Source organism: Rattus norvegicus, chromosome 16 (assembly GCF_021556685.1).
Source record: "Rattus norvegicus strain SHRSP/BbbUtx chromosome 16, alternate assembly SHRSP_T2T, whole genome shotgun sequence".
Taxonomy (NCBI): domain Eukaryota; kingdom Metazoa; phylum Chordata; class Mammalia; order Rodentia; family Muridae; genus Rattus; species Rattus norvegicus.
Genome location: NC_141549.1, coordinates 2,637,659 through 2,660,531, shown reverse-complemented (window position 1 = coordinate 2,660,531; position 22,873 = coordinate 2,637,659). Strand labels below are relative to the sequence as shown.

The window sequence follows — 22,873 nt, the reverse complement described above, 5'->3', positions numbered from 1 at the left end:
GTTCACACCTCCAGCAAGAGCCAAACCCAACACCCTATCTGCTGTCTTCATGCTCCAAACTCTACTGTCTGAGGAGCTCATCTTTCTGCCATAGGTATGTCTAATCAGAGGGGCCTCCAGCCTTAGCTGGTGTATGAGAACAGGCCAACTCCAGGGAGCTTCTTCCTGATTCTCAAGACTTCCTAGAAAGAACTTTCAAGGAACTGAGTGTCACACCATGTAAATCCCTGCTGCTTTCTGGAAATCAATAAGAAGCAGAAAATAACCTTCCAGCGGTCAGGAATGTCCCATGGCACAGATGCAGGTCCTCGTACAGTAGCTTTAGCAGTAGTTGGCCTCGTTACAAATGGTGTGGCTGAGTCTACAGTAGCCCTGATCACAAGCTATTCAAGATACTCTCCAAGAACAAGGGATGATCCCAGACCTGCTCACATAAGTCGAAAGGGTGTCTCTTAAATTATTAAATGGAATTAACCTCTTCTACATTAAATACTTTTTCAGGAGGCAGGTTTTCACTGTGTAGCTCTGGCTGAACTGGAATCTGTTACACAGATCCCGCAGGCCTCACCCTCTCTCTGTAGCCCCGACAGGCACTGAGCTTGATTCTTTTCCTGCTTTAGCCTCCCAAGTAGTTGGGATTATGCATCTGTGCCATTATGTCTGGATCACCGTTTTCTGAAGTCAAAGTGGGACTTTGAGCTGGATACTTTAGTATTACCCATAATCCCGGCTGCTGGGGAGTCTGAGGCAGGAGTATGGCCTGACTTATCCTAGTTTGAAACCAGTCGGGACAACTTGATTGAGATTGTCTCAATGTTTAAAAAAAAAAAAAAAGGTAAAGAGAAGGCTAGAAATGTATTCTGGGGGCTTGGCTAGTAGGAGTAACTACGCTAAATCCCCAGTACCACAAAAAAAAAAAAAAAAAAAAAAAAAAAAAAAAAAAAGAAGGAAGGAAGGATGGAAGGCAGGCAGGCTGGCTGAGGGTGGGGATAGAAACGGGGAAGTACCAGGGCAAAGCTTGGAAGAGAGTAACTACTTACCACACCCCGGTTATTTTTCAGCTCTCCATGACAACACAGGACCCTTGAGCTGTCAATCAGGGAATCTTTCTGGCCTTCTTCCAAGTAAAGAAGCCGCTCTTTGTAATAACGGCATTCCGATTCCCCAGTCTTGGTGTTGATTTCTGCCACAATTCCCTGAATGATGTTTATCTATGGAAACAAATAAGAAGGGTAAAAATGGCGGAAGTAAGCCAACCGCCCACAACCAGAGGCTTGGAGCCAGCCTCAAGGCTACCCAGACACTACTGCATCTAATGCTGAGAACTGAGATCTGTGTGGCCACTGCCACACACACACACACACACACACACACACACACACACATAAACAAACAACAACCAAAGCTTTTAATATACTTTTTTTTTTTTTTGAGGCAGAGACTCACACCATGTAGCCCTGGCTGGCCTCGAACTCACAGAGATCTACTTACTTACTATGTACCACACTATCCAGCTAAGTTTGATGTACTGTTACCATATTTGTTTATATATCATATCATATACTATGCTGGCTAGTGTTTTGTCACCTTGACACAGGCTACAGTCATTTGGGAAGAGGCAACTTCAATGGAGAAATGCCCTGGCCAGATTGGCCCGTGGTCAAGTCTACAGGACATTTCCTTGATTAATGTTTGAGGTGAGAGAGCCCAGTCTGTGTGGGTGGTGTCGCCTCTGTACAGGTAGTCTTGAGCTGTGTAAGAAAGCAGGCTAAGCAAGCCTGTGAGCGGCAGCCTTCCATGACTTCTGCTTCAGTTCCTGCCTCCAGATTCCTGCCCTGACTCTTCTCAGTTATGGACAAATAGGCGGCAAGGTAAAATAAACCCTTTCCTCCCCAAGTTGGTTTTGGTCATATGCTTTTCCACAGCGACATAAACCCTGACCAAGACATAAACAAATCTAAAAGCAATACATAATGTTATCTGAGAAAAGGTAGTCTTGGATGCTTACAAATTTACTTACACCAAAGCAAGCATGGTGGTGCATGTCAAATCCTAACACTTGGGATGCAGAGGCAGGACAATAAGAAGGACATTCGAGGCTGCCCTGGGTTATATGGCAAGTTCCTAGGCCAGTCCACAGTGAGACCCTGCTTCAAGAAACCAATACCAACCGAGAGCAAACCCTCTCCACCAAGAGCAAACCAAACATATGGATTCAAACCAAGGGAGAGGCCTCTGAACAGCTGTTCAGTGTTAACTCCTTTACCTTTCTGTTTCCAGCAGTCAGTGGACTCCACACATCCCCTTTAAACAGACCTAACCAGTAATGGCCATGGCTTCTTACCAGTGAACTATTTACTAGTTGCAGCTGGATGGGGGAACTAATCAACCCTTGAGCTGGTTTCCAGAGTTTCCTGCAAGTGCCCAGGCAACCTGGAAAGGTTTTGGTCTGACTCACTATTTTCTGAAGTCAAAGTGGAGCACAGAGCTGGATACAGTGGTATTACCCATAATTCCAGCTGCTGGGGAGGCTGAGGCAGGAGTATGGCTTGACTCATCCTAGTTTGAAACTAGTCTGGGCAACTTAATTGAGACTCTTAACTGAGTCGCAGGTTGAGGGCAGAGAGATAAAGCGTGCTCACTTCCTAATTTGACGCAGGAACTGAAGAGCTGGCAGGTAACATGGAGAGTTAGAAACTCAAACGCTACAGTGGCCACTCTGGCTACTTTCACATGCAGCTTCTTTCTCCGGTATGTGAAAAAAAAATATCGACAGGCAAGACAATGCAAACAATCGCCATTATTACCACACAGTCAGAATCTGTCGTAATCCACCAAACACAGGGTTTTCTATTTGTATCTATCCAGCACCCCGAAGCTCTGGTCGACTTTTTACACACTGGATCCTGAGGGTGCTTGTTCTGCATGATTTCAGAGAGTTCTAATTACATAAAGCAGACTGCACGGCAGCTGTGCTCTTAGGTTAAATGTGTTGCTGTACACCTTGCTAGGGTTCAACCGAAGGCAAGAACTTTACGGTAAAGGGAGACAATGAAAGATACATCAGTAAGGAGTCCACGCATCCTGGAATCCATCCTGTCCAGTCCCTCGAGGGGCGATGCCATCCACCCATCAGCTCCCGACATGATCCGAACACAGCAGTGCTCACTGCAGCTGCACCAAAAGCAAGGCGGTTTCATGCAGGAGGAACGGTGGGCAGGATCCTTCTCTGGCTGGGATAATCTCAGACTTTGAAATCGTTAAGTCAGTGGCTAGTCCTTCTCTTTTCAGAAACTCTCTTTGGTTGTGAATAGCTTTTTTTTTTTTTTTTTTTTTTTTTTGGTTCTTTTTTTCCGGAGCTGGGGACCAAACCCAGGGCCTTGTGCTTCCTAGGCAAGCGCTCTACCACTGAGCTAAATCCCCAACCCCGTGAATATCTTTAATCCCAGTACTTGGGAGGCAAAGGCAGGAGGGACAGAAGTTGAAAGTTACATTCTCCCACATGAGACCCCGTCTCAATGAATCAATAAAAACTGAGAATAAATAAAAATAAAAAAGAAGAAAGTTCTTCTTGGGGGGGTAAGTCCTGTTACCTCTTCAAAATATCGTTAAGAAAAGGGAGTAATGAGGAGGTAGTTTATACTTGTGTTAAAAGCAAGCCTATCTTTAGATCTAGTCCCAGAGTGATTGGAACCAACTGCCTCAGTGTAGAAGAGACTTACTCAGTAGTCTTCCCCATCTCTTTGCATAGATGAGAATTTATTCAGGAACGTGTGGCCAAGCCTCACTGGTACTAAGGACTTTTCTGTTTACCAAACACATCCATAACACACACGCCCAACGGTACAGGGCTAGAGACATTTCTTCTGGGGTATGCTGTGCAGATTGTGGAAAGGAGAGAGGAAAATACACACTCGACTGTGTGAATGGACATACGGAAGACTTGCTTGGTAGACACTGGCAAATCCAAGTTTACCAGGGCCAGACCTGCCCTGATTGATAATCAGGCTCAGGCTCAACTTTTGAAGGGTTTACACATTAAGCACAAGGAAACTGGTATCTGGCACATCCCCTCTCGGGGCGAACAACCATTCTTATCTCTTTGTTTTTTAAATTCAAACCAGCTCACGTGAAAAGAGGGCAGAATGCTTTAAATGGTGTGTTTTCACAAAGGAGAGATCTTTTCAGCCTATCTGAGCGTAGGATCACAGGACCCACACAAATCATTATTTAGAGGGCCAGGGCTCACTTCCCGCTGTCCATATCCCTGCAGACTACACACTCACCGAGATGGGATATGAAGAGGAGGTAAGTAGACCACACTCTCCTCAGTAATAAAAGCAGACACGCAGAAGTAAGACAGGCCTCATCCCCAGTGCCTGAGATCCCTCCCTGCGTTAGGAACTGGGCCTGGCAGACACTGCCTGCCTCATCAGTCAGGAGTCTGTGCTCTTCCCCACTCCTACACGGAGGCTCCTGTGCCAGCTCTGTAACCACAAGGCCTAGCCACAGGGCTTGTTCATAACCAGACAGCTCTCTGCAATCCCCACAGCTTCCGACTTCACTGAACGGGACTGTGAAGCATCACATACAGGAGCAGTCACACAGGCTGCAGTGAGTGCCGAGAGACATAACAACCGGGAAGGCATTTATATAAAGTCGATTTACTGAGTACTTGATGAATACCACCGATTATTATTTTTCTTTTTACTATAACAATTAAGCTCTTCTCTGGGAGATGACAGTCATTTGATTATCAAGCAGCTTCAGGCTTCTGATTACCAAATCACCTACACAAATGCTCCTACCATCATGTCAGATCAAAAACGAGCCTTCTGAGGTGGTCTAACGGGATTCTTGGGGGGAGGGCGGTAATGGGGGAAGGATGGGGAGGGGAACACCCATATTGAAGGGGAGGGGGAGAGGTTAGGGAGATGTTGGCCTGGAAACCGGGAAAGGGAATAACATTTGAAATGTAAACAAGAAATACCCAATTTAATAAAGATGCACGTGTGTGTGTGTGTGCATGTGTGTATGTGTATGTATGTGTGTGTATGTGTGTGAGTGTGTATGTGTATGTGTGTGTATATGTGTGTATGTTTGTGTATGTATGTGAGTGTATGTGTGTGTATGTATGTGAGTGTGTGTGTATGTGTGTGAGTGTGTGTGTATGTGTGTGTGTATATGTGTGCGTGTGTACACGCATGCCATGGTACCCAAGTAGAGGCCAACTAAGAATCTTATTTAGGTCATTAAGCTAATGTGGTCATCTTACTAGCCTTCTTCCTGTTCTTGGGTTTTTTGGTTTTGTTTTGTTTGTCTTTAAAACAGGATTCAGATTGCTTCAGACCTGGGTTCAAATCAACTCCAGAAACTTTCCATGTTATGCAGTTGATTAAAGTTTTCTAAATAGTTAGATTCAGGATTTAGATGTCAGCTCTATCACTTACAAAATGTGGCACGTTATAGTCTGGGACACATTGTTTTCTGCTGAGTAGAGGACCAGGATTGTCTACAGCAGTGACCAGTGGTATTGACCCCTTTGGGAGTCAAATGATCCTTTCCCAGGGGTCGTGTTATCAGATATCCTAAATACCAGACATTTACACCACAATTCACAACAGTATTAAAGTTACAGTCACGAAGTAGCAACAAAAATAACTTTATGGTTGGGGTCACCACAGCATGAGGAACTGTGTTAAAGAGTCACAGTGTTAGGAAGGGCACGAGGGAACGGGGAGCCAATGAAAGGACATCCAGGAGTGAAGTTGTAAAATGAGATCAAGGATGTGGGGTGGTGACCCTGTACATTGAGCCCACGAAAAGCTGGTTTTTCTCACTGTGTAGCACAGAATGTCCTCAAACCTGGGATCCCCTGCCTCTCAAGTGTTGAGGTTACCGCCCTCACGAGGCCCATGCTCAGTAAATATCTGCTTAATGACGGTGCAGTAGCAAGTAGGAAGTTTGATCAGACACCCTACTAAATTCAGGTACAGATGGGAGCTAGATCTTTTTTTTTTTTTTTTAAAGATTTATTTATTTCTTATAGATGAGTACACTGTAGCTGTCTTCAGACACACCAGAAGAGGGCATCAGATCCCATTACAGATGGTTGTGAGCCACCATGTGGTTGCTGGGATTTGAACTCAGGACCTCTGGAAGAGCAGTCAGTGCTCTTAACCACTGAGCCATCTCTCCAGCCCCGGGAGCTAGATCTTAAACGGATGTCCCTTCTTGGTGAGCTTTGAGCTAATTAGAAGCCAATTCCCATTTCCACTCAAAGTCTCCACACAGATCTTAGCTCTCACAGTTAGCAATGCTAATACCAGATTAGAACAGCATGAAAAACATTCGGGGGTGGGGGTGTTGTAAAACCCAAGCTGCGTGTGGTAGCATATACCCATAATCCTATAATCCTAGCATCTGAGAGGATGACACTGAAGGGTTGAGATTGGCCATGAGTTCGAAGCTAGCCTAGATCACTAGTTTTAGGCCAGCCCTGGCCTGGGTTAAATATACAAACAAAAACAAGCAAACACACACACAAATAGGCACACAAACACACAACCAAATGGATCTTAAGATACTTTGTGAAAATGGTTTGTTTCTTAGGAATCTGACATCCCAGGCCTGAAATCCAAGACTGGGCCCGTGCACAAGGTACCTACGGACCTGATGCTAGCCATTATGGAGACTGACCCAGGAGGAGGGAAAGAAACTGGCAAACTTACAGCTTCTTCCAGGTGCTGCTGGTCTGGATTATCGTTTGGCGTATGCCTCAGGATTTCTCGAAGGAGCAGAGGGTACTTCACTAGCCGGCTCCGGGGAATATCAAGGAAATTCCAGAGGTCGAGTTTGCGGCTGAAGGGTGATTCTAAGCAGCGCTGGAGGAAATCCTGCACTCTGTGGTCCTGCTTCTTGTGGTCCAGCAGGGCTTTGGCAGCAACTTGATTGCTGCAGTAGCTGTCATAGGAGCTGAGACAAGGCAGCTGGGAAAGAAACATAGAGAAGGCTGCATGTCAATGTCACTGCTGTGAAGGGTCAGGTCAGCATCACTCAGGAATGGACAGACACCAAACCGGTCTCCAGACCCGGCCACCGTCCTTTTATCTGCAAAGGTGGAAGAGACTAGCTGGTAGGATCTTCAAAATGACAGACAAGACACAAAAAGGAACTTTTATTAGTTGTAAATTCACTTTTTAAAGATCCCTATCAGGGGCTGGGGATTTAGCTCAGTGGTAGAACGCTTACCTAGGAAGCGCAAGGCCCTGGGTTTGGTCCCCAGCTCCGGGGGAAAAAACAAAAAACAAAAAAAAAAAAAACAAAAAACAAAAAACAAAAAAACAAACAACAACAAAAAAAAACAAAACTAAAGATCCCTATCGAAACTCGTTAGCGTGTTCTGGCAATTTAAACTGTTAACAAAAGAATCAGCGTTGCAGGTCCATACAGAACAGGGTGTGTGCATGTGCTTATGCATGTGTGTACGCATGCTCAGGTTAGTGCTGGGGGTTGAACCCAAGGCCTCATGCACGTTTGATCTTCTTCTACCTCTGAGCTATATGCCAGTCTCAGAATTTTCCTAACCCTTTCTATGTACTCAGTAAGGTAGAAGAAACCACTTATTTTATTTTGCGTGTAGTTTTTGGTGTATTTTTTGGTGTTCATGGGTGTTTGGAGGACGAGAGTCAACCTTGGCTGTCATCACTCGGGTGCCATGCACCCTGTTTTTAAATTTTGTGTGAGTTATATGTGTCTCCATATATGTAAGATGATGATGATGATGATGGGGAGGGGGGATATATGTGCACAGCACACATGTGGAAACCAGAGGGCAGTCCTAGGAATTAGTCCTCATCTTAGACAGGGTCTCTTTGTTGATTGCTGCTGTTCTGAAATGCCAGGCTCGCTGGTCTGCAACCTTCTGGGGATCCTATCTCTAACTCCCCATCTTACTGTGGAAGCACTAGGATTATGGACACATGAGTCTGTGCCTGGCTTTACATAGATTCTGGGAATTCAAGCCCCAGTCCTCATACTGCTACAAGCACTTTGCCTACTGACCTGTCTCCTAAGCTTCCTTTTAATTTTTAAACATTGATTTAGTTTTAAGATTTTTTTTGTTTTGTCTTTGTGTGTGTTTGTGTATGTGCACGACTTTGTCTTTGTGGACCAGGTGTGTGCAGGTGCCCATCGGCGCCAGAAGAGGGAGTCAGAACTGGGTTAGTTACATGCAGCTGTGAGCCATCCTATGGGCTTCTGGAAACTGAACTGTGGCTCTTTGGTTCAGAGGTTAAGAGCACTGTCTGCTCCTCTGGAGGTCCTGAGTTCAATTCCCAGCAACCATATTGTGGCTCACAACCACCTGTAATGAGATCTAGGGCCCTCTTCTGGCCTGGAGGTGTACATGTAAGCAATAATAAGTAAATCTTTAAAAGAAAAAAAAAGAACTCAAGTCGGGCAAGTGAGGATTGGGGATTTAGTTCAGTGGGTCTGGGGGAAAAGGAGGGGGAGGGGGAAGAGGAGGGGGAGGGGGAGGAACAAGCATGCTTAATGGCTGAGCCATATATCCAGCCCACCTGCTTTTAAGATTCTCTTAAAGAGACTTATCTATAAGACTTGGTGGGTCTTATAGACAGAAATCAAGGGTCAAACTCACAACCCAGGCCTTGTGTGACTCACCACAAACATTTCTACATTTGTTTAAGATTGAATGATTCCAGGGTGGCCCAATTATCAGGGGCCTCAAGAAGTTCAAGCAATAGTATGATTTAAAAAAAAAAAAAAAAAAACAGTTGTAGGAATTACGCATTAAAATCTTCTAAATGAGCTCTGACAGGCCAGAAAAGGTGTTTGGCACTACCTTCTGGATCACAGCACACTATCATGCAAGAATGGTTCCAGCTTGAAGAGGAGCACACTCACTGCTCTGCCTTCGTTCCAGAAAAGTGATCATTTCCCTGACATGCCCATCAGTCACATTGTGTAAATACCACATCGGAGACTCGAGCAAGGAGTTTCTCATCCCCTTCTGCTACTCCTCCCTCTCAACAATTCCTTCGCCTGACACGCTAGTGCAGAGTGCCCATGGCAGTAACACACAGCCAGTGGCCTGGCTGCAGACCCATGGCAGTAAAGTGCAGCCAATGGAAGCCAATGAACACACTGCGCTCACCACAACACTCTCCGTAGCATTCAATGCTAGACAGTGACAGGGGTCTCTTTTGTTTCTGCATCCTCGGGACTTTACATTGTACCATTAAACAACCAAGTCTGTATTCTGGATGAACAAATAAATATTAACAGACGATGGGAGCAGAGAGTAGTTGGCAGCTTGCGATCAATGCTCACAAAGAGAATAGCAGAGTCAAAACCACATAAAAATAAATTAAATAAATAAAAACACATACAAAACAAACAAAGTGCTGAGCACGGTGCCTCACACCAATCTTAGCACTCCAGGAGCTGTGGCAGGAACTGATGAGAGTTCAAGACCAGCCAGGATTACACAATCTGATCCTGTCTCAATGACAAACAAAAAAGGGGCAGAAAGGGCACCTACTGCCAAGCCTGAGTTTGATCCCCTGGACCTAGTGATAAGAAGGAATCAACTCTCATGGGTTAACATGTGAGTTCCACACACGAGAGAACAGGCTCCTACAAGTTGTCCTCCTGAATGCCCACATGCATGCACGAACACATGAATGCATGCACAAACATTAGCAAAACCCCATAGGAACAGAGTCAACAGAAATACAAGTGGCAGCATTTGAAGGTTTTAAATGTTCTGCCACTGTTTTAGGCTTCTTATTGAAATTATTTTCTTACCATGGAGTAGAAAAAGTTGCCGAGAAGTACCATTTAAGAGATTCACTACTGGGTTTGTTTCTTGGAAGTGTCTTCTTCCTTCCACTTGAGTGGACAAGCACACACACAAAACAACCTTTTGGTTTGTGTTAAAAGCAGCTGCAGAAATCCTTCGCTGACCTTATATTTTGAAGTAATGATAATCAGTACTCCCCCCCACCCAAGTGATGCTTGTAATTTAGATTTTCTGACTCAGTTCAGAATCACTTCAGGCTCTCTTAATTTCATTTCCACTTCCTCACCTCTTTAAAGACCCGGAAATGACCCATGTTTATGAACTACCAAGGAACTCTGGCCACACTGTCCAATGGACCATTACTTTCTCTGATCTTGCTACTTGCTACCATGGCAACCAAATTAAGCTCTGCTCCTTTGTTCACACCTGATGGGGTGCTCACTTCCTGGGCATGACTCAAAATGTATACAGATCCCCAAATATGTATGCACACTCTTTGAAACTGAGGTAAAAGCTCAGTGGTTTAAGGGGGAAAAACAAAACAAGAGGACTCTGGGAATGCAGCATTAGGTTCAAAAACAAACATAGGTGTTTGTGGATGACTGTTCTGTTCCCCAGTTTCCCCACTTAAAAAATGTGTCTAAGGAAGACCTTTCCCCCCTGAATGAGACAAGGCACACAAAATACACAGCATAGAGTTTACCCTCTGAGTAAGAAGCATTAAGTACTAGCTATTCTTTTTTTTTTTTTTGAAAGATTTACTTATTTAATGTATGTGAGTACACTGTAGCTGTCTTCAGACACACCAGAAGATCTCATTACAGATGGTTGTGAGCCACCATGTGGTTGCTGGGATTTGAACTCAGAACCTTTGGAAGAGCAGTCATCACTCTTAACCGCTGAGCCATCTCTCCAGCCCCAGTACTAGCTATTCTTACAAGCTATGATTCTCTTATTTGTTTTGTTCTGTTACATTGTTATTGTTTAAGATAAGGGTTCACTCTGGAGCAATCCAATCTGGAACTCAAAGCAAACAGGTGTGCCATGGTCAGAAGGTGTCATTTTGTTGCCAGTTGCCCCATCATCTGACTTTTCCGTCCTTTCCTTTCCTTATCTGAATGTTCTCTGAGAGGTCTCTGGGGACAGGGCATCACGTACTCCTCCCTGATCTTGAGTGTACTGTAAAGGCAGATGACTCTGAATGCTTGATCCCCCCACCCCAAGCTCTCCCGTACACATTCTCTTTTAAGATTTATCATCTTAATTATGCATATGTGGGGGAGGGGCTAAGTGCTCATTAGGGCTGGTGCCCTTGAAGCCAAAGGTCCTCCCAAAAATTCTTGGTAGTCTGTTTAAAGAGATGCTAAGTCGCCTAGCACCTAGTGGGAGGAGCTGACCAGAACAGGTTTCAGGTTTCAGCTGAGCCAGTAGCTCACTGCAGTGTTGGCTATCAGTACAAGATCTGCACAAGACTCTACCCATCAACATCTCACTGAGGATGGGGGCGGGCCCACAAGGCTCCACTCCTCCCTGAGGCCCTTTGGGCAGTTAGCGGTTGCTGGGGGAAGGGACATCACTTTCTTTTCTTCAGTAGTGAAAACCACTGTTGACTCACCCTTGCTCTTGTAAACAATCTCTCACTTACTCATGTGCAAGCAACTATAATTTAATTCAGTGGGTAATAAGAAAAGAGGAGGAGGAAAGGACTTGCTGGGAAGAGGAAAGGTTTTGGTGGGAGGGGGAGGGGGTAAGGGGGAGGAGTATGAGACAAAAACCACTAAAATTCAGTGTATGTATGAAACTGTCAAAGAGTAAGAAATTTAAAAGGCCCATATGCATATACACATATATATGAAAAACACTTTTTTCTGTTTTTCATATATATATATTTTTTAGAAACTCTATCATAAAAATTATCAGAATGAACGTGGATTTTTACTTGCATGTACCCTCTCTCTCTGTTCAGAATTAAAAATTAACCAGGATCTGAATTGACAGGAGCACTTGCTTTCTGCCTTGGAGAGCTTATAAATTATTTTATTCCTGAGACCAGTCACTTCGGACATTGTTTCTCTGTCTGAGGTTTGCTTGGACAGGAAGACCTGCCAGGAAGGGGACTCCCAGCATCTCTATCCAGAGTGGCTCCCCCAAGGAAAGCAAGTCCTCTGTTTAAAGTCTTCAAAGCACAACTCATGGATTCCCTCTAAGGCAAAGAGAGGCACAGTTGATACTGTCCTGGGGGGGTGGGGGGCAGTTCACTCATTCAAAAGGTTTTTTTTTTTTCCCTTTACAGGAAAATAATTCAATTTCCCATGGACTGAATGGACTCCGACTTTCTCATTCAGCGTCCAGAGAGGTGTTTATTTTGTTCTGTTTAAAAGGGTAGAACCCAAACAGATTCACCCCTTGCTAAATCACTCATACCCGTGCTCCTGGAGTTAAAGAGGAAAAACACTTAGCTGCACTTTGTTTCTCAGGAAATCTGGCAACAACAAGCCACTTGTTTCCTTTCAGGATGCTCTCCAAGCTTCCAGTCCCCGTTTGAGGCCTGGAGGGTCTAGACAGCAACTGACTGGCATGGTCACACTTCCTCTGGGTATACAGGACATAACTGCCTTCCCCAGATCAAATTAACCTCATAACACAAGAGACAAAAGTATATTTCAGGAAAAAAAAAAGTGAGTAAGGCAAAAACCCTCAAGCTTGAGACTGAAACAGTGTCACAATCTGCACACAGTGCTTAAAGGGACACCATCATTACTGCATCATAAAAAATGGAGCAGGAGCCCTGCTAACTCTGAAGGGAGGTCACTGTCTGAGGAAGTTTAAAAACACCGATGTAGACCTTCTCATTAAACCACTCCTGATTCTAGTCGACCCACTCTCTTTGGAGGAATGTCTTCATGGGTTGAAGAAGTTTAAAACAATACCAAGACGTATAAGGCAAAGTCAAAGGTTTGTGATGAATGATCCCTCCTGAAATATTGAAGCAAGTTATCTAAATTATTCAGCTGAGAACATTACATGTCCCCCAGATATTCTTGAGATATTTCCGCCTCGGTACTAAAATTGACTTCTGAACTAAAGCCAAGTCATGGGATCCTTCGAAGGTTCCAGATCGTGGCAGTAACTGAGAGGTACCAGGTCAGACACCAATGTTAAGAATTTTTGGTGGGGTTGGGGATTTAGCTCAGGTGGGGTTGGGGATTTAGCTCAGTGGTAGAGCGCTTGCCTAGGAAGCGCAAGGCCCTGGGTTCGGTCCCCAGCTCCGAAAAAAAAGAAAAGGAAAAAAAAAATAGTTTATAAGGGGTTGGGGATTTAGCTCAGTGGTAGAGTGTTTGCCTAGCAAGCTCAAGGCCCTGGGTTCGGTCCCCAGCTCCGGAAAAAAAAAAAAAAAAGAATTTTTGGCACATCCATGTGACATCAATGAGATCCAGAAGGTTTTTAGGAATGTTAGGAACAAGTTTACCTGGAAAGAGAATACTGATATATTAATAATACCTAAAAGCCCTCTCTATTGCTACACCCCTGCCTATTGTCCTGGAATACTGGCTCCATCAGAGGGATCACGGGATCTAATTCTGTCTAGAAGTCATTAAAGTTGTCTGCTTTCATTACCTGCTGCACAATGAACAAAAACATTTAGAGTTGGGATGGAGCATCCACGGACTCACTGAAGGGAAAGGTGGGTGTACAACGGGGGTGGTTGGAACGGGGGCAAAACAGCATACGCTTTGTCTAAGCGAAGGACACAAAGGAGCACCATTACACACTCAACTGAACACAGATTCAGGAGGAAGACCGTATGTTCATGAGCCTAACCGAAGATCACATCTTCATTCTTTAAGAAAGGGATCAGTGATAGCGGATGAAGGGCTGTATAACGAGCAGTTACTTAGGACCAGGAATGAATGCGCTGACTGCCAGCCACATGAACTCACTGCTGTGTTTGTAAAACTACCTTTAAACCACGGGATCTCATCCCATTCCCACCATCAGTACTGGGGAGCAAACCCAAGGCCTTGCACCTTCTAAGCAAGAGCTCTACCATCATAAATTATACCACAGTCAAGACTTTTTAAATAGATTGGAAAGCTACTTTTTTTTTTTTTTTTTTTGGTTCTTTTTTTTCGGAGCTGGGGACCGAACCCAGGAAAGCTACTTTTAATGATGAATGAGAATGTCAAGCCAGGCCTGGTGGCATAGGCCAATAAATCCCAGCTACTTGGAAGGTTGAGGCAGAGGTATCCCAAATTCCAGGCCTGTCTGGCTACAAAGTGAGTTCAAGGACAGTATGGGCAATTTAATAAGGAGGGAAAGAAGGTGGAAAGGGTATGGAGACAAGGCTCAGTGATTAAGTTCTTACACAGTATGTACTAAAAAAGTTAAAGTGTTAATTTTAAACTTAGAGTAGAAATGGAAATAATTTAATTGGCCTAGATCCAATGTAATCTAGTGTCATTTTATTTCAGATGAAACTAACAATAGTTTTGTGTGTTCTTTTCATTTGTTTGTTTGGTTGAAAAAGGCCATGCTGTCTGTCAATGAAAAAACCTGTAGTAGGAAAAACTTTATGCTTTGAAGACATAAACCCTCAATATATTAAGTATTTAACTTTTTATCTGATATAATATCCCACAAAGTCTTTGCCAACAACAAAAACAGTCCAGGTAAAGTAAAATCTATTTTCAAACAAGACCCGAGAATGTTTCTTACCCAGCCCACGAGGATGGGACCAACGTGTTCCGTCGAGCCATCGGGCTTCCGAACATCTCGAAGCTGACTAAGGAGGTCTGACAAGACACAAATGGAATGCTCATTTTGTTAGGCATTCACAGATGAGCAGAGGAGGCAGAAGCTTCTGGGCCCTTCCTGTTACTACATAATCACGGATGTTGATATCAGAAAACTACAAGTCATGACTCATGTGGGACCAAAATCGTACCTTCATGGAGAGGGATTAGAGAGTCCAGTGTTCCAAAAATCTGATTCAGCTCTTGTTCTGTCATTATTGAGAGTTTCAGCATGGGGTCATGGTAGGCCTGGAAAAGACAGGCAAGAGATGGTCAGAAATATTGAAATGCAAAGGAACTCAGTTGTTTATGCAAATGTATAATAAAAAAAACTGGCTTCCTGTAATTTCTCCCACAATGCCATGCAAACAGCAGATAGGTGTGGCTGGAAGAATAGAGACTAGAGTTCTGTCTTCAGCCTTTTGTGACTGATAAGCCAAGGTAGATTTTTCCCCCCCAAACCTTTCTACACTTTAGTTTACCCTACATCCCTACATTTAGTAAGGAGCAAAAATCCTACTTGGGGAGCAGTTTTGATTGTTACAAAGTTCCAAAAGTAAACATGATTATACACTTTGAAAAACTCCCATTTTATTCAAAATGAGCTAACAGCAGGCCTTTCCAAGTAAGTACTTATTTCAAAGAAAGGAAAGGTGGTTGGATCCTTTACTATTGACAGAAAAACAGTCTAGTCATAAAGCACTCTGGCAGGTCAGAAAATTAGAGGTAAGGCATCCAAGGAGGGTTCTGGAGACGAGCCATGTCGTTCAGAGGAGGCAGGAAATACCACAGAAAAAAGGACCTTGATTTGAGCTGATGCCTGTGTGAGGGGTGGAGGTGTATAGCTGAAAGGAAAGAGAAGGGTCCGGGGGAAAACCCTGTGAGTCAGAGGATGACCGAGAAGCATCTAAAGATGTTTACATTTGAGAAATCTCGACTCGGAAAGTGGGGCTTAGGCATCTGACCAGCCTATGGACGCAAGATGTGTTCCAGACTGAAATGCCTTCTTGCCTCTCTGAGCTGCACAGTGGCTAGCTCTACCCAACATGTCTTAGCTATGTCCACGCAAAGCCTAGATAGCCATCTCAGGAGTACAGGGGGAAGAGCTCTTTACTAGCACAATGTTGAACTGAGGATCTTAAGATGAGAAGCATTCTGCCAAACTCATGACTCCCTCAAAAACATGACAAAGAAGCCAGGGGAGCCCGAATTGAGCTTTCAAGGGAGGGAGGTCATGGGGATGGAAAGATTTGTAGTCAAGAATGTGCATGATGGAAGGCAAGGGTTTCTTCCCCTCCTCCCATAGATGGTGATTAACACGTTTTCAGCTGGGGTCTAGCTCAGCAGTAGACATGTGCTAAGCATGTTTAAGTCTAAATCTGATCCTCACTACTTAACAAATAAGCCCCCCCCCATGCCCACAAGCCCCTAAACCCCATTTCCATATGAAAGACCATAACTTATTATGCTGTACAAACACTCACTTCACTTTACCTACTTCCTCGACCGATTTCTCTAGTGAACGAAAAGGCCCTACATGACACTCCTTCTCTGACATGTTTTGAAAGACAGGCTCTGGAAGGCTGGTCTCGTGCTCTAGGCCCTCCTCCTCAGCCTCCTGAGTAGCTCAAGAGAGACTTCGAGGACAGCGAAACACACATGAAGTCAGGCCACCATGAGCACCTTCAGATTTAAACAGATCCATCCTCTGAGGGGCACTAGACGTGCAGAGGCATCCGGCAGGTGCCTGGTGTAGACAGCTATTTGCCTTCTTGCTTTGAGCCATTTCCTCTGCTGCTGGGTTTGTGGTAAAAGGTTCTTTTCAATTGTGAGTTAGTCATAAAGAGACTACCCCAAAGCATCGGCTCAGGGCTGTGAAATGACTCGCAGGGCAGAGAAAAACACGGGGTGACTCAAACAGCTACTGTGTCTTCGCTTACCTTTTTTGCTAATTTCAAGTCCTCTATCAAATCCTCTTCACCTTGAGAAAGCTCAAAAATTGCCTGAAAAATAACCCAAAAAAACCAAAAAACTGGCTCAGTTCTTTCGTTTATGAGACCAAATTCAAACAGAACCAACATTCAAAAGCTCCAAATACCCTTAAGCTAGACAAGCCTGGGGTGATACTCAAGGAAGCGTATGCTGAGTGCGTGCAAGGGCCTGTGTTTAATACCCTGCAGATTAGGAGGGAGAGGAGGAGGAGGAAGGTGAGGAGGAGAGGAGGAAGAAGAAAGGGAGAGGAAGGAAGAGGGGAAGTATTGGGAAGGAAGAAGAGAAGAAAAGGAGAGAGAGAGAGAGAGAGAGAGAGAGAGAGAGAGGGAGAGAGAGAGAGAGAGAAAGTAGTAGTATAGTGGTAGTAGTATAGTAGTAGTATAGTAATAGTAGTATAGTGGTAGTAGTATAGTAGTAGTAATAGTAGTAGTAGTAGTAGTTGTATAGTAGTAGTAGTAGTATAGAAGTAGTAATAGCAGTAGTTGTTGTAGGTTAATTAGCCTGAAGCAAATGCCCTTGCAGCTAAAAGCGTCAAGGAAAAGCCTCGTCTGTGAGAGAACATGTATTTCTAACCTACACAGTCACCCTTGCTGTTTTGGAACTCTGACGAAACCCAACACAAGGGAACTGTGTCAGATGGACCTGGCGGTGTTATTAACCAGACCGACACACTCTGCTTCTCTTTTACCCAAAGAAGGCAAGTCTCAGCAGAAAGTTGTATTCCTATCCTCTACTGAAGACCGGGGTTGAGAAAGAATGCAACGGTTTATTACTGTAAATAGAATTTGGTGGGGTCAGCCCACTCTCAAGTCCCACAGGGTATAATGAATAAGATTAGAGGGGCTGGGGGCTGGGGATTTAGCTCAGTGGTAGAGCGCTTACCTAGGAAGCGCAAGGCCCTGGGTTCGGTCCCCAGCTCCGAAAAAAAAAAGAACCAAAAAAAAAAAAAAAAAAATAGATTAGAGGGGCTGGCTCTCTGTGAGAGTGTGTAAATGGGCCAGTTCTAATTTGGCTCCATTAGGCCAGCATAATTTAAAGAGCTATGATGTGCAGCACACCCTCTCCCATCTGGGAATTTAAACACTGGGCAAACATTGTGGTATTAAAGGACTACAAGTCTCTGATGATCATCCAGGAGCAACTGTACTGTTTCCAGCTGGAAAGGAGGCGTCAACGGCTTGCGGGCGCGTCTGCCACCCTGAGGTTCAGGTGGGGCAGGATACTGGGCTGCAGGGACACTCTTCCCCAAGGCCCAGCAAAGCCTCATGTCACGCCTTACTGAAATAACCACTGTCACATGAGAAGCTGCACAGACGTCCTGTGCGCCTATGAGCTCATCAACTATACTGACCAATGGCCACCCCACCAAGGGAGGAGAACCATGGGTGAACACAGTGGAGAATACTTTGGCTTTGAAGTAAGAAAAGAGCCAGGTTCAAATCCTGACTGTGGCTTACCACTGTTCACCTTGCCTTAACGTCTTTCTCATGTACAGTCTGTCTTTCCTTTTTCTACACTGTCAGACTGTATGAATGAATATATATATATATATATATATATATATATATATATATATATATATATATATATAATCAACAACACAGAAATACAGAAAAACATAAGGAAGGGAATTTTAAATCACCCACAATAGCATCTCGTTAACTCTGAGAATACAGAAATAACAAAGTCAATTTCTCCTTCCTTTCCTCTCTTCCTTGTCTTCTTTATCCTCCCAGTCTCTCTCTTCTCTTCCCACCCCTCAATTCTGTTTTTCCTCCTCCGTTTTTCATAACACAGGTCATCTCTAGCACCCGCTGTGAGGACTTTCCTCTGCACTGCAAACAGTGAATTCTGCAACACACGCTAAGTAGCTGGCCTCTAATTCAGTTACTTTTTGTTTTTGTTTTTGAGACAGGGTTTCTCCGGGTGACCCTGGCTGTCCTGGAACTCACTCTATAGACCAGGCTGGCCTCGAACTCAGAGATCTACCTGCCTCTGCCTCCTCAGTGCTGGGATAACAGGCACACACCACCTCCACGACCACCTCCACCACCACTGCCTGCCCATCAATTCTAATGCTACCTACTGGGAGACAGCATCAAGTCCCCCACAGGAGGGCTCTGTCCCAAGACTCCTTACCCTTTTATATGCTAATCAAGACCTCAAGTAGTTTGCCTAATGACTCACACACAGTTGAGAAGTCAGAGTTTCCTTGATTCCTCCTCAGGCTTAATTTGTCACAACTACTCACAGAACCCAAGGCCACACTGGTTTATAGGACATGAATGATAAAGGATAAGAGGATTAGGTAAGTGTAGGAACTGGGGAAGTTATGGGTGCAACCTACACATTCCACACCCTTTCTGGATCTACTGCACCACCCTCCCAGAACCTTCATGTTTACTTATTTAGCTCTTAAAACTGTGGCCTTCTGGGTTTCTATGGAGATCCAGACAGCAGGACAGATGACATCATTGGCCCTTGCTTATCACCTGTAACCATCAGCCTCTCTCCCTCCCCAGAGGCTAACAGGGAGAGCCATATCTTAGTTTGGTTTCTGTTGCTGGGATAAACAAAAGCAACTTGGGGAGGAAAGGGTTGATTTCATCTTACAACTCTGAGGTCATAGTCCATCATCACTGAGCGAACTCAGGGCCCAATTCCAGGCAGAAGCGTAGGGGTAGGAACTAGAAGAGAGGTCATAGAGCAGCGGTTGTCAGCCTGTGGGTCGCAGCCCCTTTGGAGTCGCATATCAGATCTTAATGTTACGACTCATTTCCAGGTATGATGTAACAATGAGAATAAGTTATGGTTGAGGGTCACCACAACATGAGGAACTGGGTTAAAGGGTTGAAGCATTAAGAAGGTTGAAAACCGCTGTCATAGAATGCTACTTACTGGCCTGTCAACCTGTTTTCTTATATTCCAGCAGACCACCAGTGTTAGGGTGGTACGCTCACGGTGGTGGCCTGGGCCCTCCCAAACCAATCAATCAAGACAACACCCCCCACACTTGCCTGTAGGCAATCTAATGGAGGCATTCTTTTCAATCAAGTTTCCACTTCCCAGCTAAGCTAACTGTGTCAAGTGGAAAAAAAAAAAAAAAAAGAACCAGAAAATTAGGACAGTCTGGAAGTCTCGATGCTGCTATCCGCCTAGGTCTCACTAGTGTCGGGGACCCAGCCTAAAGCTTTCCATAGCTGACAGTCATCATTCAGTCTATTCACTTCTGCTTGAGGATGTGAGACTCTGCATGCCACACAGATGACGATCAAACACATGTGTTCTAATATCACATAAGATGCTGCCATATTCCCACGTGGGACTGTGGAGGGTGCGTGCATTATTTTAAAGGCTGGAGTCCTGTGTGATAAGCAATGATACATTTACATGGTACCCAACACACACTGCACAAAATGGGCACGAGGAAAGAAGAACCTTCACTCTTAGCTCCCACACGGGGTGGGGGAGAGGCCTGAACCACTGTGTTAGTGAGCACCATTAATCCTAGCACCGGGGAGTGGAGCAAAGGGTTCTCTGCAAGCTTTGCAGCACCATAGAGAAGAAGTGAGCAGCGCCTGTACTGACAAACCCTCCAGAGAAGGAGGTGCCACCATAGCTTCTTAGACATCGGGTTACAGAAAACTTACAGGAAAATTAACTGTCCTCCATGAAGAAGAAGTTTTTCTTTATAAAGGTAGGGGGGGAAAAAGCCAAATATTTTTTTAAACTTCCTAAAAGTGACTACCAAAATATAAATAAACGATTGTAGTGGGGTTGGGATTTAGCTCAGTGGTAGAGTTCGGTCCCCAGCTCCAAAAAAACCCAAAAAAACAAACAAAAAAAAAAAACCCAAAAAACAAAACAACAACAACAAAAAAAACCAACCAAAAAATGATTGTAGCCGTGCATGGTAGCCCCTGCCTTTAATCCCAACTCTTGGGAGGCAGAGGCAGGCAGGCAGATCTCTTGGTTTGAGGCCAACCTAGTTTATATAGTGAGTTTCCAGACAGCCAGAGCTACAGAGAGAGTTTGCCTCAAACAACGGCAACCACAACAACAAAAACCAAACCAAACCAAAAAGAAAAAAAAAAAGTAACCGATATAAATAAAATGAAGATGGTTGTCTTTGTGAGGGTAAGAATCCTAACTGGGGGGTTGGGGATTTAGCTCAGTGGTAGAGCGCTTGCCTAGGAAGCGCAAGGCCCTGGGTTCGATCCCCAGCTCCGGGGGGGGGGGGGGGGGGGAAGAAAAGGAAAAAAAAGAATCCTAACTGGACACTTGGTGTCAACATTGTAAAATCGCTAGGCTTTTCACAGTGGGGCCACACCCACACAGCTGGATGCTAGCCTTCCGGTATCCCTTCCCACGTGACCTGGCTCTGAGGGCTGATGCAGTGACCCACAGGCAGCTCCATGGGTCCCCAGCTTACCTCCTGTCTCTTGATCTCCTTGGCTGTGAGCACCTGACTGACACACACATCGAAGGTCTCACTCCAGAGTTTGCTGTCCCTCCGCTTCGTGCTTGAGGAGGTGGCATTTCTGGACCAGGCTCTAGGGGCGAGGATGTCGGGGCGGCTCTCATTGCGGAAGCTGATGGACCGCTACACAATGACAAAAAGAAACCACCATGGGGTCAGCAGCAGGACTGGGTGGATCTGTTTTGAGCAACTTCCTGTTATGATGACACAAATCATCTGTAAGAAAGGGCATGGCCAACGCTTTTAAGGAGTGGGCACCCTCTGTGGCCTATGCACTGAGGAAAATGAACAGGGCCTTTTCGTTCTGTGTAACCGGGACACTGAGTGAACTGTAGAACAAGAGGGTGGCGGGCCAGGCTCACAAAAAAAGGCAGTTCTCCAACACACACTCAGTGGCTTCTTTCCAATGGACGTCTATTCTTCAGAAGTACAATGGAAAACAGTGGATAACCCACCCTCTCCTACAACAGGACCCCACTATCCCGGGTGCCCCCTTATACAGTCTGGGTAGGCTTCTCCTGGCCCAGTCAAATGGAGAGTGCCACCATCCCGATTCAGGGATGGGTAGAGATCCCTGAGCTACGAGAGAAAGGGCAGGAGTATTCCTCTGGTCCTGTGAGTTCAGAGATGACAACGCACAGACATTCCTTGCAGCAATTCTCCCTGGTCACACAGAACGAATCTATTTAGCACAGGTGAGAAGAAAGGGACACATTTGATGAAGGCTGGAGAGAAAGACTGAGGGAGGAAGTGAACAGACTTTACCAAACCAAACCGTTTGAGCTCCTGGATCCCGCCATGCCTGAAGCCTGAAGGACCACCCCTAGTCATCTAAGTTACACAGGCTAATACAGTCTTCTTTCTGTCTCCAGTAGTTGGGGTTCTATCAAGTCAAAATGTTGAACCAACACACACACCGAGACCACCCCGCGGTAAGTAACGCCTACCCGGACATGTTTGTTCCTTTGCAAAGAGGCCCCAGCTGCGTTTAAAGGTCTGATTACCCAAAGTCCATCCTGAGTGAAATATACTACCACAGGGTTTTCTCGTGACAGCCACAAAGTATCCAAAGAAAGGTAATGTGTCATCTTTAGTCTTTACCCTGCAAGATTTCAACACGTTCCCTAGAGACGGACAAAGCAAAGTGTATTACTACATTCGCAAAGATAGCTTTTTTTTTTTTTTAAGATAAGTTCTCATGGGATCAGAGAGATGGCTGAATTGTTAAGATGATCGCTGCCCAGCAAACCACTGAACTGAGAATAGGACCCCCGTTGAAGGAATCAGAGAAAGAACTGGAAGAGCTTGAAGGGGCTCGAGACCCCATATGTACAACAATGCCAAGCAACCAGAGCTTCCAGGGACTAAGCCACTACCTAAAGACTATACATGGACTGACCCTGGACTCTGACCTCATAGGTAGCAATGAATATCCTAGTAAGAGCACCAGTGGAAGGGGAAGCCCTGGGTCCTGCTAAGACTGAACCCCCAGTGAACTAGACTGTTGTGGGGAGGGGGACAATGGGGGGAGGGTGGGGAGGGGAACACCGATAAGAAAGGGGAGGGGGGAGGGGGATGTTTGCCCGGAAACTGGGAAAGGGAATAACACTCGAAATGTATATACGAAATACTCAAGTTAATAATAATTAAAAAAAAAAAAAAGATGATCGCTGCCTATCAGAAGACTACATTTTGGATTCCAGCATTCAAAACTATCTATAATTCCATCTCCTGGGAGATCTGATGTCTCTAGCCTCATAGAGTACCTGCATGTACACAAACACA

At 44.9% G+C, this 22,873-nt stretch overlaps 1 protein-coding gene across 14 annotated transcripts in view; it reads right to left on the bottom strand.

Annotated features, from left to right (window-relative positions):
• Nucleotides 1-22,873, bottom strand: part of Arhgef3 (Rho guanine nucleotide exchange factor 3) — a 280,270-nt gene that overhangs the window by 5,411 nt on the left and 251,986 nt on the right. For 11 of the 14 annotated variants that reach the window (XR_015639300.1, XR_015639301.1, XR_015639302.1 and 8 more), the window contains 6 exon segments: nucleotides 21,041-21,211; nucleotides 16,557-16,619; nucleotides 14,769-14,865; nucleotides 14,540-14,616; nucleotides 6,732-6,989; nucleotides 1,041-1,211 (listed from right to left, as the gene is read on the bottom strand). Coding sequence is in view for 11 of the 14 variants with exons in the window: in NM_001436749.1 (NP_001423678.1) it covers nucleotides 1,041-1,211; nucleotides 6,732-6,989; nucleotides 14,540-14,616; nucleotides 14,769-14,865; nucleotides 16,557-16,619; nucleotides 21,041-21,211 (837 nt within the window). In the remaining 3 variants the exon portion in view is untranslated. 14 annotated transcript variants of the gene reach the window in all.